The sequence below is a fragment of the Lissotriton helveticus genome, chromosome 3_1 (genome assembly GCF_964261635.1).
Source record: "Lissotriton helveticus chromosome 3_1, aLisHel1.1, whole genome shotgun sequence".
Classification (NCBI taxonomy): Eukaryota; Metazoa; Chordata; class Amphibia; order Caudata; family Salamandridae; genus Lissotriton; species Lissotriton helveticus.
In genome coordinates this window covers 211,572,758-211,585,070 of record NC_136061.1, presented here as the reverse complement: position 1 = coordinate 211,585,070, position 12,313 = coordinate 211,572,758, and the positions used below count along the sequence as shown (strand labels likewise).

Here is a 12,313-nt window from a genome sequence, read left to right as displayed (position 1 = left end):
TTCGTGTGCATATATGAACATTGTCCTATATGCCCATACAGAACCATTGTGACTGAATGGCAGGACCAGATAAGGGATACCTTTATCCGTGGTGTGAGGCATAAGACCGCACACCCAACAGTTAGTTGTGTTCATTACGAGTTGGTGTTGGTGCAAGAGCTGAACAAAGGAGTTATTAATGAACTCCAATCTCCTATTGGATTCATGGTCAGGAAGGGGGTGGAAAGAATGAGAGGAAACAGTAGGAGGAGGTATGGGTGATGCAGTGGGTGCAAATGTTACACGAAAAGAGAATAAAACATAACTTATCAAAAATATCATTACACTGAATAGCATAAAAATACACAATATTATAAAACTTTTCTTTGTCATCACGTTACACAATTTGTGCTTAAAGTTCGTTCGTTTGGCAGGTCTCTCCACATCGGGAAACTCCATCCTCTCTAAAGTGCTGCCCGCGGTGGGAGGTTGCCTCTGCTAAGGGATGCTTCTGTCAGTCTAGGGCAACTCCCTTGGACCAACCAGAACTACCGACCTAACGTCGTCAGCTGCACCCCAAAGACTTTAATCAACCGCGGCCCTAGCAGCGGAACCCGGATGGCGGTTCGAAAAACAAAAATAAGCACGTTTCTTAGATGGGAGAGCTGCACTTTCAAAAATAGTATTTGGGAGGAAAAAGAAATATCTGTTTATTAGTCCATGGATCTCGGTCTCAAATTGCAAAAGAAACTGTTTTTTATTAGTTCGTTTTTCTCGGTCTCAAATTATATCGTTGTCTTCCTGGTATTTTCTGATCCTGGAACAAAAGTTCAGACTCTGTAGTGTTCAATCGATTGGATGGCGGCACAGCCTTGTGCAAAATGTTTTCGTTTTCTCGTTCAGGGTCAGTTCCTTCTACTTGCAAATCATTAAAAGGGATGACATGTGGCACTGTCTTAGGTTCTGGGTCAGCGACACCCTTCTGGACCCACTGGTCGTATGGCAGAGGAAAAGGGATTTTCTTACAATGGATCCCGTGGACCCAGTTGGCCTTCCCCTCCACCCGAACGGCTGATCTTGTGGAAAGAAGGACGAGATGCGGTCCGGTCCACCTGGGCTGGTAGTTCTTCGTTCTTTGAAAGTTTCTGACAAGAACCCAGGAACCAGGGTCAATGGCGTGACCCGGAGTCTCAGAGACCGGAGGCAGGGTGTCGTGGACCTGTTGATGAAAAACACGCAATTTAGCCGTCAATTCATACAGATAATCAAGCAAAATAGGGTGTTCAAGCTCGCTGAACTTAGTGGGTCTAGGCACTCCCCATATGTTGGCTGGCCGTCCAAAAACGATCTCGTAAGGGCTGAGTTTCACTCGTGAATGCACAGTCATTCTGGTGGACAGGAGTGCTAAGGGTAGAGCATCAGGCCATTTAAGACCTGTGCTCGCTTGGATTTTGGCTAGTTTAAGTTTTAAAGTGCCATTGTAACATTCTAATAATCCAGCTGATTGGGGGTGATTTGCAGCGTGGAACTTCTGCCGAATACCTAGCCCTTCACACACTTTCTTCATCACACGACCCACAAATTCACTTCCATTATCAGACCAGACCATTCTAGGCATTCCAAACCTGGGGAAGTACTCTTTCACAAGGGCTTTTGCTGTGGACAAGGCAGTATTATCTTTTAGGGGATAGGCTTCCACCCATCTTGAGAAGGCACAAACAACAACGAGTACGTATTTTAAATTGTTGCACCTCTCCATGTGAATGAAATCTAGCTGCAAAACCTCGAACGGATACGTAGGAGGTGCAAAATGACCAGCTGGAGTTGGGGTTCCCCTACCAGGATTGTGTTTCAAACATACCATGCAGTTCTTGACAACATTCTCTGCACACTTGGGAATCCCTGAATTGTGCCATACTGGGGCCAACAACTCGCAAATCCCTTTCACGCTGATATGAACCATTCCATGAGCCATTGTAACCACTGCAAGCACATATGCATCGGGTAACAACCATCTCTGATGCTCTGTCAATTCAATCCAACACCCATTTGCATCCATTCTACCCGTACTTTCTCTCCACGTGCTCAATTCTTTCTCTGTGGCCTCAGCTTGAATGGACTTCACGCTCTCTACTGTGTCTTCACATATTCCAACATCACCAGTCCATCTTGCAGGGCCTGCGACATACATTCGGCTCATTACATTCTTTGCCGTTTCTTTCGCGATCTCATCAGCAAATGCATTTCCACGACCAACATCATCAGTCACCTTCTTGTGAGCACTACATTTCACAATCGCCATTGGCAGAGGCAAGGTCAGTGATTCAAGAAGCTCATTCACCAACTGACCATGCTGAATCTTAGCTCCGTGCGAAGTCAGGAACCCACGTTCTCTCCACAATCGCCAAAAACTGTGAGCCACTCCAAATGCATACTGACTATCAGTGTAGATAGTCACTTTCATCCCTTTAGACAACACACATGCTCTCGTGAGTGCAATTAATTCTGCTGCTTGAGCTGAATTATGTGGGACACGTGCAGCTTCAACAACTGTATGCAAAGTCGTAACAGCATATGCTGCAGTCGTGTCACCAATCGGGAGCTTAAAGCATGAACCATCCACCCATAATGTACCATCACATTCAGCAAGAGGAGTATCGGATAGATCTACTCTCCATTTCGTCTCTTCCTCTGTTCTGAGAAAACAATTGTGCTGTTCTGAAACATCTGATTCCTCTGCAATTGGCTACAACGTAGCTAGGTTTAAGGTACTGCACCTTTTTATGTGCACATGACTCGCTAACAGGGTCAATTCGTAACTGGACAGTCGAGCACTAGTTAAGTGCTGTGTCTTGGTTCTATTTAACAACGTGTCTACTGCATGTGGGGCCATCACGATTAGTGTATTATTCATTACTAGACCAGCAGACTGTCGAATAGAAACAGCTGCTGCTGCTGTGGCTCTTAAACAACTTGGCAATGCTTTAGCTACCAGATCCAAAGTCGACGAAAAATAGGCACATGGACGCTGCCTACCTCCAAACAACTGAGTCAACACAGACAATGCACAGCCCTCTTTCTCGTGGACATATAATGTGAAAGGCTTACTGTAGTCGGGGGTACCTAACACAGGAGCCGAACACAATGCTGTGCGCAATCTGAAAAAACTTTTCTGACACTCTTCAGACCAAGGAATGGGCTTGGGCGTATTTTTGCACGTTAATGCCACCAAGGGTTTGGCTAATAACGAAAAATTCGGAATCCACTGTCTACAGTACGATGTAATGCCCAAGAAAGCACGCACTTCTCTCTGTGTTCTTGGCACATTCAATTTCGCTATTGCCTGAATTCTTTCTGGGGTCAGTTTCCTTCCCTCCTTCGATAAGAGGTGACCTAGGTAGGTCACTTCTTGTTGGCAATATTGCAGTTTGGAAAGTGACACCTTGTGATGTAAATCACACAGATGACGCAACAATGACAGCGTGGCCTTTTTGCAAATTCCCTCAGTGTCTGCGGCAATCAGCAAATCATCCACATACTGTACAAGAGTAGCACCTTTAGGTAAAACAATCGTATCAAGCTGTGTTTTTAGAGCTTGACTGTATATTGATGGACTTTCACAGTAGCCCTGAGGAGCGCGTTTAAAGTGGAAGCTGCGACCTCCTAAACTGAAGGAAAAAATATCCCTGCTCTCCTCAGCAATCGGGATGCTGAAGAAAGCATTCTTCAGGTCAATCACCGAAAACCAAGTTGCAGAAGCTGGAATCATAGTCAATAATGTGGTAATGTCGGGGACAACTGGGAATTGTGGCACAACTATTTTATTCACCTCTCTAAGATCAATCACGAATCTGCACACAGGCGGCTGAGAAGGGTCAGTTCATTTTAAAACAGGCAGAACTGGACTATTGCAAACGTTGCCTCGTGTTTCTTCAATCACATCCTTTTCAATCAATTCGTAAACGATCGCTAGCAAAGCTTTTTCACCCTCACTAGATATCCTATATTGTGGAATTCGTGGCATTTGAACATTGGCTTTCAATGTTACAACATACGGTGGAATTTCTAAAAGACCCACATCATTAGGACCAGCAGCCCAAAGAATATCTGGAAGAAACGACAATTCTGCTGGAAGTTTGTCCCTTGACAGATACATGGGAGAAACCACTTTCTTACCTAAAGTAAGCTGTACTCCTGAAGGAGAACAGTACAAAGTCGTATACAATCTTTTTAACAAATCCAATCCTAGCAAGTTTTCACCACAACCTGTTGTCAGAATGAGGGGTGCTTCGAATTCGCATGGACCTACAGAAAGAGACAAAGGGTCAGAAATCGGATTTCTAACTGGGGCGCCAGAAAAACCTACAGAAACGTTCCTTTCGCCATACAAAGGTGCACCAGGGAGTTTGGAGTGCATAATAGAACTCTTTGTAGCACCAGTATCCAACAGAAAAGGCTCTGACACACCTGATGTAATCACCTCAACGTAAGGTCCACTCTGATCTACTGGAACTGAAACAACTCCCTCTCTTTGTCTATGGCTGTCCTAGCAATCATTACCCTCCAAATACTCATCTTCTGTATAGTAATCATCAACATAGTACTGAGCTGTCCTGTCAGATGCGTTATTCTGCTGATCGAACCTATTCATAGAATTTTGTGGTGGAAGGGGACGTGCGTTCTGAGGGGCGTTTCCACGTCCTCTACCTCTAGGTGCTTGCTGAATACCACGACCTCTTACACCAGAAGCACCATTGGCACGCTGTAACAAAATAGGACAACTATACTTGAAATGACCTTCTTCCTTGCAATACGAACACTGGTTGGGGCCTACAGGGACACGTGGCTGAGTGTACTCGGCTCTTTGCGAGTTCCTCTGATACTGTTGAGGCTGCTGAAAATTATTCTGATAGTTATTCTGACCATTATTATTTTGATTACCACCACCACGTGGCGGATATGCTTGCTGTAGCAAAACCTTCGTTTTTAACTCCTTAGTTTTTTTTTCTACTCTATCTTTCTCATCCTTGTCTCTATTCTCGTAATATTGTGCAGTAGCCAATATCTGGGCTGAAGATGACACAGCCCAAGAACTTTCCGAATCTTTTAACTTTTTACACAATTCTGGAAGCAGATTGTGCACAAATTTATCGACGAACAATCTCTGACCACCTTCAGTGGTCATATCTTGACCGCTGTGGTCGACAAATGTTTCTTCAAACCTGGTGAAGAAATCTGAGACAGTTTCTTCTTTCTTCTGCTTGCATGCAGACAACTTATCCCAATTTACACGTATTGCAGGCATTATCGTTTTCATGTAATCAACTATTCTACCAGGGAGTTCTGCTATCAAAGGCTCAGGCTTAGCACCACCAACTTGTCGGGCATCTGCAGCGGCAATATTAGCCCATGAGTCCCCTAACTCCTGATCATGATCTGTATGACGAATGTTACCCCATAAAGGCTGTGGAACAACATTCCCAAATAACATATCAATATCGGCTAAATTCATTATACATGACCCAGCAGTCTGTGACAACTCTTTGTAATACCCTGCAGGATTTTTACGCGGATCAGGTAATGTCTGTTTAAGTGCTAAAACTTCAGCTCGCTTCCATGGGACATGTACCCATACGCGCTGAAAGTGTGGCAGAATAGGTGGGTCAACAGATGTGTCACCCTCCCTCCATTGTGGGGGAACTTCTCTCATGGGGTATTGTCGCGCCTTTTTCCTACTAGATGCACTAGGTTCAGATTGTGACTCAGAACTGCTCCCCTTACTCCGATATGATAACAATATTTCAACCGCTTTCTCTACATCGGGACCTACAATCATGCCCTCTCCAAACTTAAACCGTACACGACACAACTCTTGCGGGTTGCATTCCAGATCATTGTCTTCCAAATCCTCGCAAAGGAAAACACACATCTGTTCAAAAACATATCTCTGCGTCGGTGCTTCCCATTGATGGAAGACTTCCATGACAGACTCTACATCATACTTTACAGTGTCCATAACCTATTTCCGTGCCAATCGATTCAGTGAGTCTCTCTCTTGATAGTCAGGCAGTCGACTTCGCAACTGTCTTCGTTCCATTTTAGGGGTCGTAGTAGGCGACCCGAAAAGAGGTGAGAAAAGGTTAGTAACAGTGCTGGCCATTTTCTGCCGAATGGAAGGTGAAACTGAAGGAAGAACAGGTGGAAAAACGGGGTGAGATAAGGCAGGAGCAGAGACAATAGCAGAGGAGGCATCAGGAGAAATAGAAGGAGCACTAGGCAAAATCGTAGAGGGAGCATTAGGAGAAGTAGAAAGTACAGTAGGCAAAATTGTGGAAAGCACAAGTGAAACAGGTGTGATCGGTGGGCCTTGAGGAGGCTGCACCATAGGGACAGGAGCCAGCTGAAGAACAGCTGGTGGATGCTGCGGAGGAACAGAAGGCGTAGGTTGCACAACTAAAGGTTGTGGGGGTGCCGTGGTATTTTGCGCATAGGGGGGTGGCGAACTTAATAAATGCGACATTAATGGATCTATTTCACGCTCTTTTGCTGCCTCTTGCTGAAGAGACGGCAAAACTGGATAGCATTTATCCATTGCCATTTTACGTTGCCTGTGCAACTGCTCACTCATCTGCTCTTCTTCATTGTCTTTAAACTGCATAGCAGCTTGCATTACTGAAAGTCCCCCTTCTCTCTTATTTTTCTTAGCTAATTTGATTTCCTTCTGTTTGGCTTCTTTACGCCATAGGCGAAAAGAGTCAAACATTGCCGGCCGGGCTTTCTTTTTGAAAAGTTTAACTTCAAGGTTATCTAAGATTTCGGTATCAAAGCTACCATATTGGGGCCATTTTAAAACACCATCTTTCCTTGTGTATTTGATCCACACTTCATTGTATGTGATGGGGCCTACCCCATGTTTCACATACAACTCGTAAGTTGGAGTTCCAACCGGAGGAACCGGACATGAGTCCTCCAATCGGGAGTCCCTATTATTATAACCAAGACAAAACAAATTTCCGAGTCTAAGACTAGGCATCTTTGCTCTCTAGTCTAGTTCCAAACTTCAAAGGATTATCGATTACTATATTTCTCGTGAATACACGAGTCCTTCGGTTTTGGTGCTTGCAAGTACCAACAATTATCCCAAAGGATACCCAAGACTAAGACCAACTAAGGACTGGGAGACGCTCCACTTATACTTAACTGAGATATCGATGACGTCACCAGAAGACTCGTCTTAGTGTTTCGCTCTACCAAACTTCAAGGGTCCAAATCAGGGCGATAGCCAGGGCAGCAGTCCTTCGTAGCCGGCGGGAAGCGGGGAACCTCGCAGCAAAGACCTTTGGACCATGTCGACATGCAGGGGTCGATGAGGTGGTTGGCCGTCCTCCGGAATTTCCACACGAAGCTCCTCACGAACCTCTGGCTGACTGGTACCACTGGAATCGCCCCAAACGTTGGGCGCCAGCTGAGGTACTGGGTTTTTAAGAACCGGTACAGAACCGGTAACCCAGCGGTGTCAGGGTACACCCAGAGACCTCGGGTTCTTCCTGATTCAGACCACAGAAACTCAGAGTCTTCTAGGTGAAGTCAAGGATCGATTTTATTGGCTGCAACCAAGGTAACAAGTGTCCTAGAAGTACAACACACGGGGAAGTATATTCTCAGGAGACTGCTCGAATTTACAAAGTCAGGCTTCTCTCTTTATACAGAATATTCAGCTTTAGGCAAACATTCTTCGAATTTTGCAGTATATCATTTACAGGTCTTTGTTACAAAAGAAAAGCAGAGTCATGATGACATGTACATATTTCACTTCGTGCTGCCCACAACAAATCACCCGGCAAGGCCCAACATTTCATCAGATATCGGTGGACCCCCAATAAAACAGGCATCTCCCCACCATAAAGTAAGTGAAGCAAAAAGAGTAGAGACAGATGGGAGCAAGATACGGCAGGTGTGCGCGCTGAAATGGTTTTATGGCTTGTTGAGCCTTGATGCTATCTTGTTCGGCCACTGGGAGGGGAACTGACCTAACGAGTTCGGCCTGGGGCAATGGTTCCAACTTGCACAGGTCATAGGAAAGTCGATTAAGGAGTATGTGTCCTTGTGGAATTGAATTCAGCTGGATTAAGGCCTATGTAAAGGGCAACAAATAAATGGAAGCCAAGGGTTCAGAACGAAAATGACGATTTAGAGGTGAAATCGTTACTCGAATATGCTGAAAATGTTTGTACATGGTGTGCTCGTCATTCTCGGTCTTTTGATACCAAATTCGTCATGTTTCGATGAAGTTTAATTCTCGGGTTCAGAATGATTACACGAGTCCAGATTCTTCAGAACCACACTCTGAAGGTGGAGATTGGGAATGGACCCTTGCCAAGGCGGTTCCCACCTTGGGTCTTGTGCGCCCCATGGTTATAGATGCGATGAGCAAGGTCACATGCACAGTTTATGTGAGGTGTAGAGTGGTTGGTACACCGTGCACAGTTCATGTTGTCCACATCTTGGTGATGTGGTGGTACTTAATACTCTGCATGGTTGTCAGCAGGTGTGTCCAGTAGTTGCTTGGCAACTCTGAGATCTGGCTCCCGGCGAGAGGAGAGGTTGTGTATTTACCCAGAGTGGCAAATCAGCAAATAACCCTCAGACCTTTAATCTCCAAAAGGCTGTGTAATCATGATAGGATGCCGCAACACATGGGAGGCCCTCCACCTGCCACAAGCTTTACCAGTGCACTGGATAGCGGGTATGAGAGCATTCATAAAGGTAGTTCCCGGAAGCTGGGGGTTCTGAGCTTTGTAGAGACGTGCGGCCTCACCTGTCATCCCTCTGCCACGGGTCATTCACAAGCACCCTGCAGCCCTCAGGGCCGCCCGTGGAGGGTGAGCAATAGAGCAGGCAGGTGTCTAGTCTTTGCCCTTCTCCTAAGAGGGGGTGGGGGGCCACCTGTTACGCCGCCTTGATCACCAAGATGCGTGCAGCTTTTACTGGGCTTCGGGGGCAGCAGGCCCTACAATCTCTGACCCTACAATCACTGACCCTACAATCACTGACCTTCGCTCTTGGAGACCTCTCGGTGTGGTAGGTCCTGCTCGTCAGCATGCGCACAGCTTCTTGCGGGCTTCAGGCAGCGGGTCGGTCACATGTCTGCTGGTTCCTCCCCGATACTTCCGAAGATCACGCCGAACTGGGGGCCGACTAGTCTACTCTCTCCTCCGCTGCAGTCGCTCTATACAGTGCCTGACTTTCATCCAGTTTGTCGTCGCCGGCTCCTCCGATTACTCGGGCAAATTCTTTCTGCCCCTGGAGCTCAGTGCCTTCAGGCGGCACCGCCGAGATCATTCAGGCCTCAACTTTACCATTCTCAGGGCACTCTGTCACCGCAACAGGGGGCAAATCCGCCATCGGAGCACACCTTGCTGGTGGGCAACCCTTCGGCGTGGTTCGGCGGTACTTCACATAGGATTATAAGGGGATAGTCATAGGATAATTTCCCCGGGTCCGGGAGCTCGTCGCTTATGCGACAGCCATCTTGGGCTGTTTGCCATGCCCCCTCTCCACTTCTTTGTTGACTGCATATAAAGCTATTTTTTTTTTAAGCTACTGTGGTGGTCGGTTTGAGTTTTCTCTTTCATTGGTTTCAACTATCTTGGTTCTAATTTATATGCATCGAACCGAACTCTATATTTTTTTATCAAACATCCAAACTATGCTTGTCCCATAAGCAACATTTGGAAAATACTCGTGTGGGCTCAAAGTCCTTTTTCAGAGCTAGGCGTTCCTTAGAATTGAAATTTCATACCTTCGTGATCACTATCAGGAGGGCCAAGCAGTGCTTGTTGAACAGGAATCGCTCTACATTAACATATGTTTAAGGAAATATCGTAATCCTTTCTTCCATTGGAATCTCATTTTCTCATAAACCGATAATAGGAAAAAAAGGGAGCTTTCGTAAAAGGAACTGCCACATGGTGGAGGTTGAGAAAACCTAAGTAAATATATAAAACGCCTACTTAATTGTAACTGTTAATTTTATCAAGAGTGGAAGAGTATTTTGTTTAAGTCATGGTGCTGTATAATGTATGTCTATAAGTAAGCATGTATTTTTGAGTCAAACCACTTGTAAATCCAAGTTGTTAGATTTGTAAAGCTGAACATTCTGATCTTAAAAAACGTTTTTGTTTTTTTTTGCAAACCTGTAACACACTTTCCGAATTTAGCCAAGGCACTCAGTCATTGGTTATATGCACATTTTTACCACCTCAGGCTTGGAACATTATTTATCCTGGATTACTAATCCAGAGCATAGATTTTATCTGGCCAGGCTGAGGTTAAACGTGGCTAAAGTGTTAGTGGCCTCCCCCCTTGGTAGCACTTGGTTTCCTCTCTTCCATGCTGCCCGGGTGATGCTGTCTCTGCCCAATCCACCGTGCACTTCATGCTTTTTTCCACTGTGTACTAAACCCTCCGAGTACGTTTTTTATGTCTAACGCTTCTGCATAAGCACTTTACTTCCCAGAAATAAGGGCTGATGTATTTGCAAACTCTATCTAGCGTCGCCTGAAACCTGCACTACTGTACACAGTTATACTGTTGCTGCTGTCAAACTGAGGAAATATTATGCATTTTAATTGATTTATGTGAATACTTTTTATTATGTTTGTTTTTTAATTGATCCTATGTATTTATGTTTTCTCTTATTATTGCATTGATTGCTGTGAATGTATTTTATGTTTTGTGCTTTTATGGTCACATACATTTGGCCTAATAAAGATACTTTTGACTTGACTTGAGCTTGTCCGTTAAAGTGAAGGGATGTTTTTTTTAGATTTTTCATAACCGCAAAAACATCAGAAATGGAACTAAGTCAAACTGCAAAGAGAAAAGTGCTTCGTTCTGCCATGCTGACACTCATTTGGAAAACAAAACGTGTTTGTACAGATTGTTAACTCTTCATTTCCTCTCTTCTGCCTTTTCTAGCCGACGGGGCTCCAGGCATTGTTGGAGATCAGGACCTGTGCACCTCTGGGCGCTGGTTCTGCTGCATCGGGAAGGGTATCGTGACATGGGTGAAAAGCACGTCCATGCCCACCATACTATGTTAAGACAAGCGCAAAGGGACCTGAGATGGACTTCAAGGCGTCTCTGGAAATAGCCTTCTTCCAACTTGGACATGAAAAGAATTTCGTACCGCAGAGGGAAAAAAGAGCATGGTCGAGAGCACACAACTTGGAATGGGTGTGACACTTGACAGTGGATGATTGTATATAGCACAGTGCCTTCAATCAAGAGGGCCATTCTGGGCTGTGTTGTCATACTCCTCAACCATCTGACTCCAGAGCTCTAGCACCACGTGGCGGGAGGAGGGGGATGCTGGTCTCTTTGCTCTGCATGTAGAGATCTCTTGCATCTCTCTTACAGAGTCCCTGGGAGCTGAAGACTCCGTGAGCTCCAACAGAGACATGCTGATCTGGGAGCAGGTCCCAGTTCTGTACCCTGTGCACATCTGGGACGGTGGACAGAACATGAACAGCTGGCTGGCACTAATAAATATTTGAGTTCTTTGAGAATGACATGACTTTGTGTTGTGAAGGCAATGATGTTACTTTGAATATCATTAGTTTAAGGGCTTTAATGTTTCTAAGTCAGTTAAGCTTGTTACAATAGATCTCAAAACCCAAGCCGGCTTGTCCTCAAGCGAAGCACATTTGTAGAATGCCTATGGTTAAAGATCATTAGGGATGCAGGCCTGAATAAAGAGAATTGTGGGTTATTTGTACGTAGTATGTTCACTTTAAGAACTTCCAAATCTAAGCATGTATAGGCTTGCACGCTCCCAGGATTGGTCTCTTTTTTCCAAGCATCCCTGTTTTTGTTGTGGTTTATTGTACTGCCTTAAGGATAGGCGCAGTCTGTGTTTTGCTACCCTGTGGGAAAAAAACATATTTTTATAAGAGTAGAGTGGACTACGCATACTTCCTCTTTCTTATGACGCATTAAACTTTAAGTTTGTGAATTCTGCACTCGACCTTTCTTAGTTTTAGATCGTCATACTATATGATTATTATGTCTAAGGGCGTCTCATGGGGCCAGTAAATAGCCCACGTTGGGCGTTCCATGGCAAATATTCAGACCTGATTTCTGCTTTGGACAGAGATGTGTGGGAAGGAACCATCAAATGTTTGGATCTGCTAAAGAAAAGGACATGTGCCTTTGTTCTTCTGGCCCCTGTTTGTAAGTATTTTGTTTTTTCTGGATTTTTGCCTAACATAAAAACGGGAGTCACCTGCTATGGTTAATACCAAGTTGTTGTCAGATGTGCCTATAGTGTCCA

General features: G+C 45.0%; 1 protein-coding gene across 2 annotated transcripts in view; it reads left to right on the top strand.

Annotated features, from left to right (window-relative positions):
- RAD51D (RAD51 paralog D) overlaps nucleotides 1-11,555 on the top strand; it is a 151,975-nt gene extending 140,420 nt beyond the window's left edge. Inside the window, exon 11 of one of the 2 annotated variants that reach the window (XM_078679608.1) lies at nucleotides 10,960-11,555. In XM_078679608.1, coding sequence (XP_078535734.1) covers nucleotides 10,960-11,043 — 84 coding nt within the window. In that variant the 3' untranslated portion in view covers nucleotides 11,044-11,555. The remainder of the gene's footprint in view (nucleotides 1-10,959) is intronic. The other variant, XM_078679609.1, reaches the window with a different exon arrangement.
- The last annotated feature ends 758 nt before the right edge of the window (nucleotides 11,556-12,313 follow it).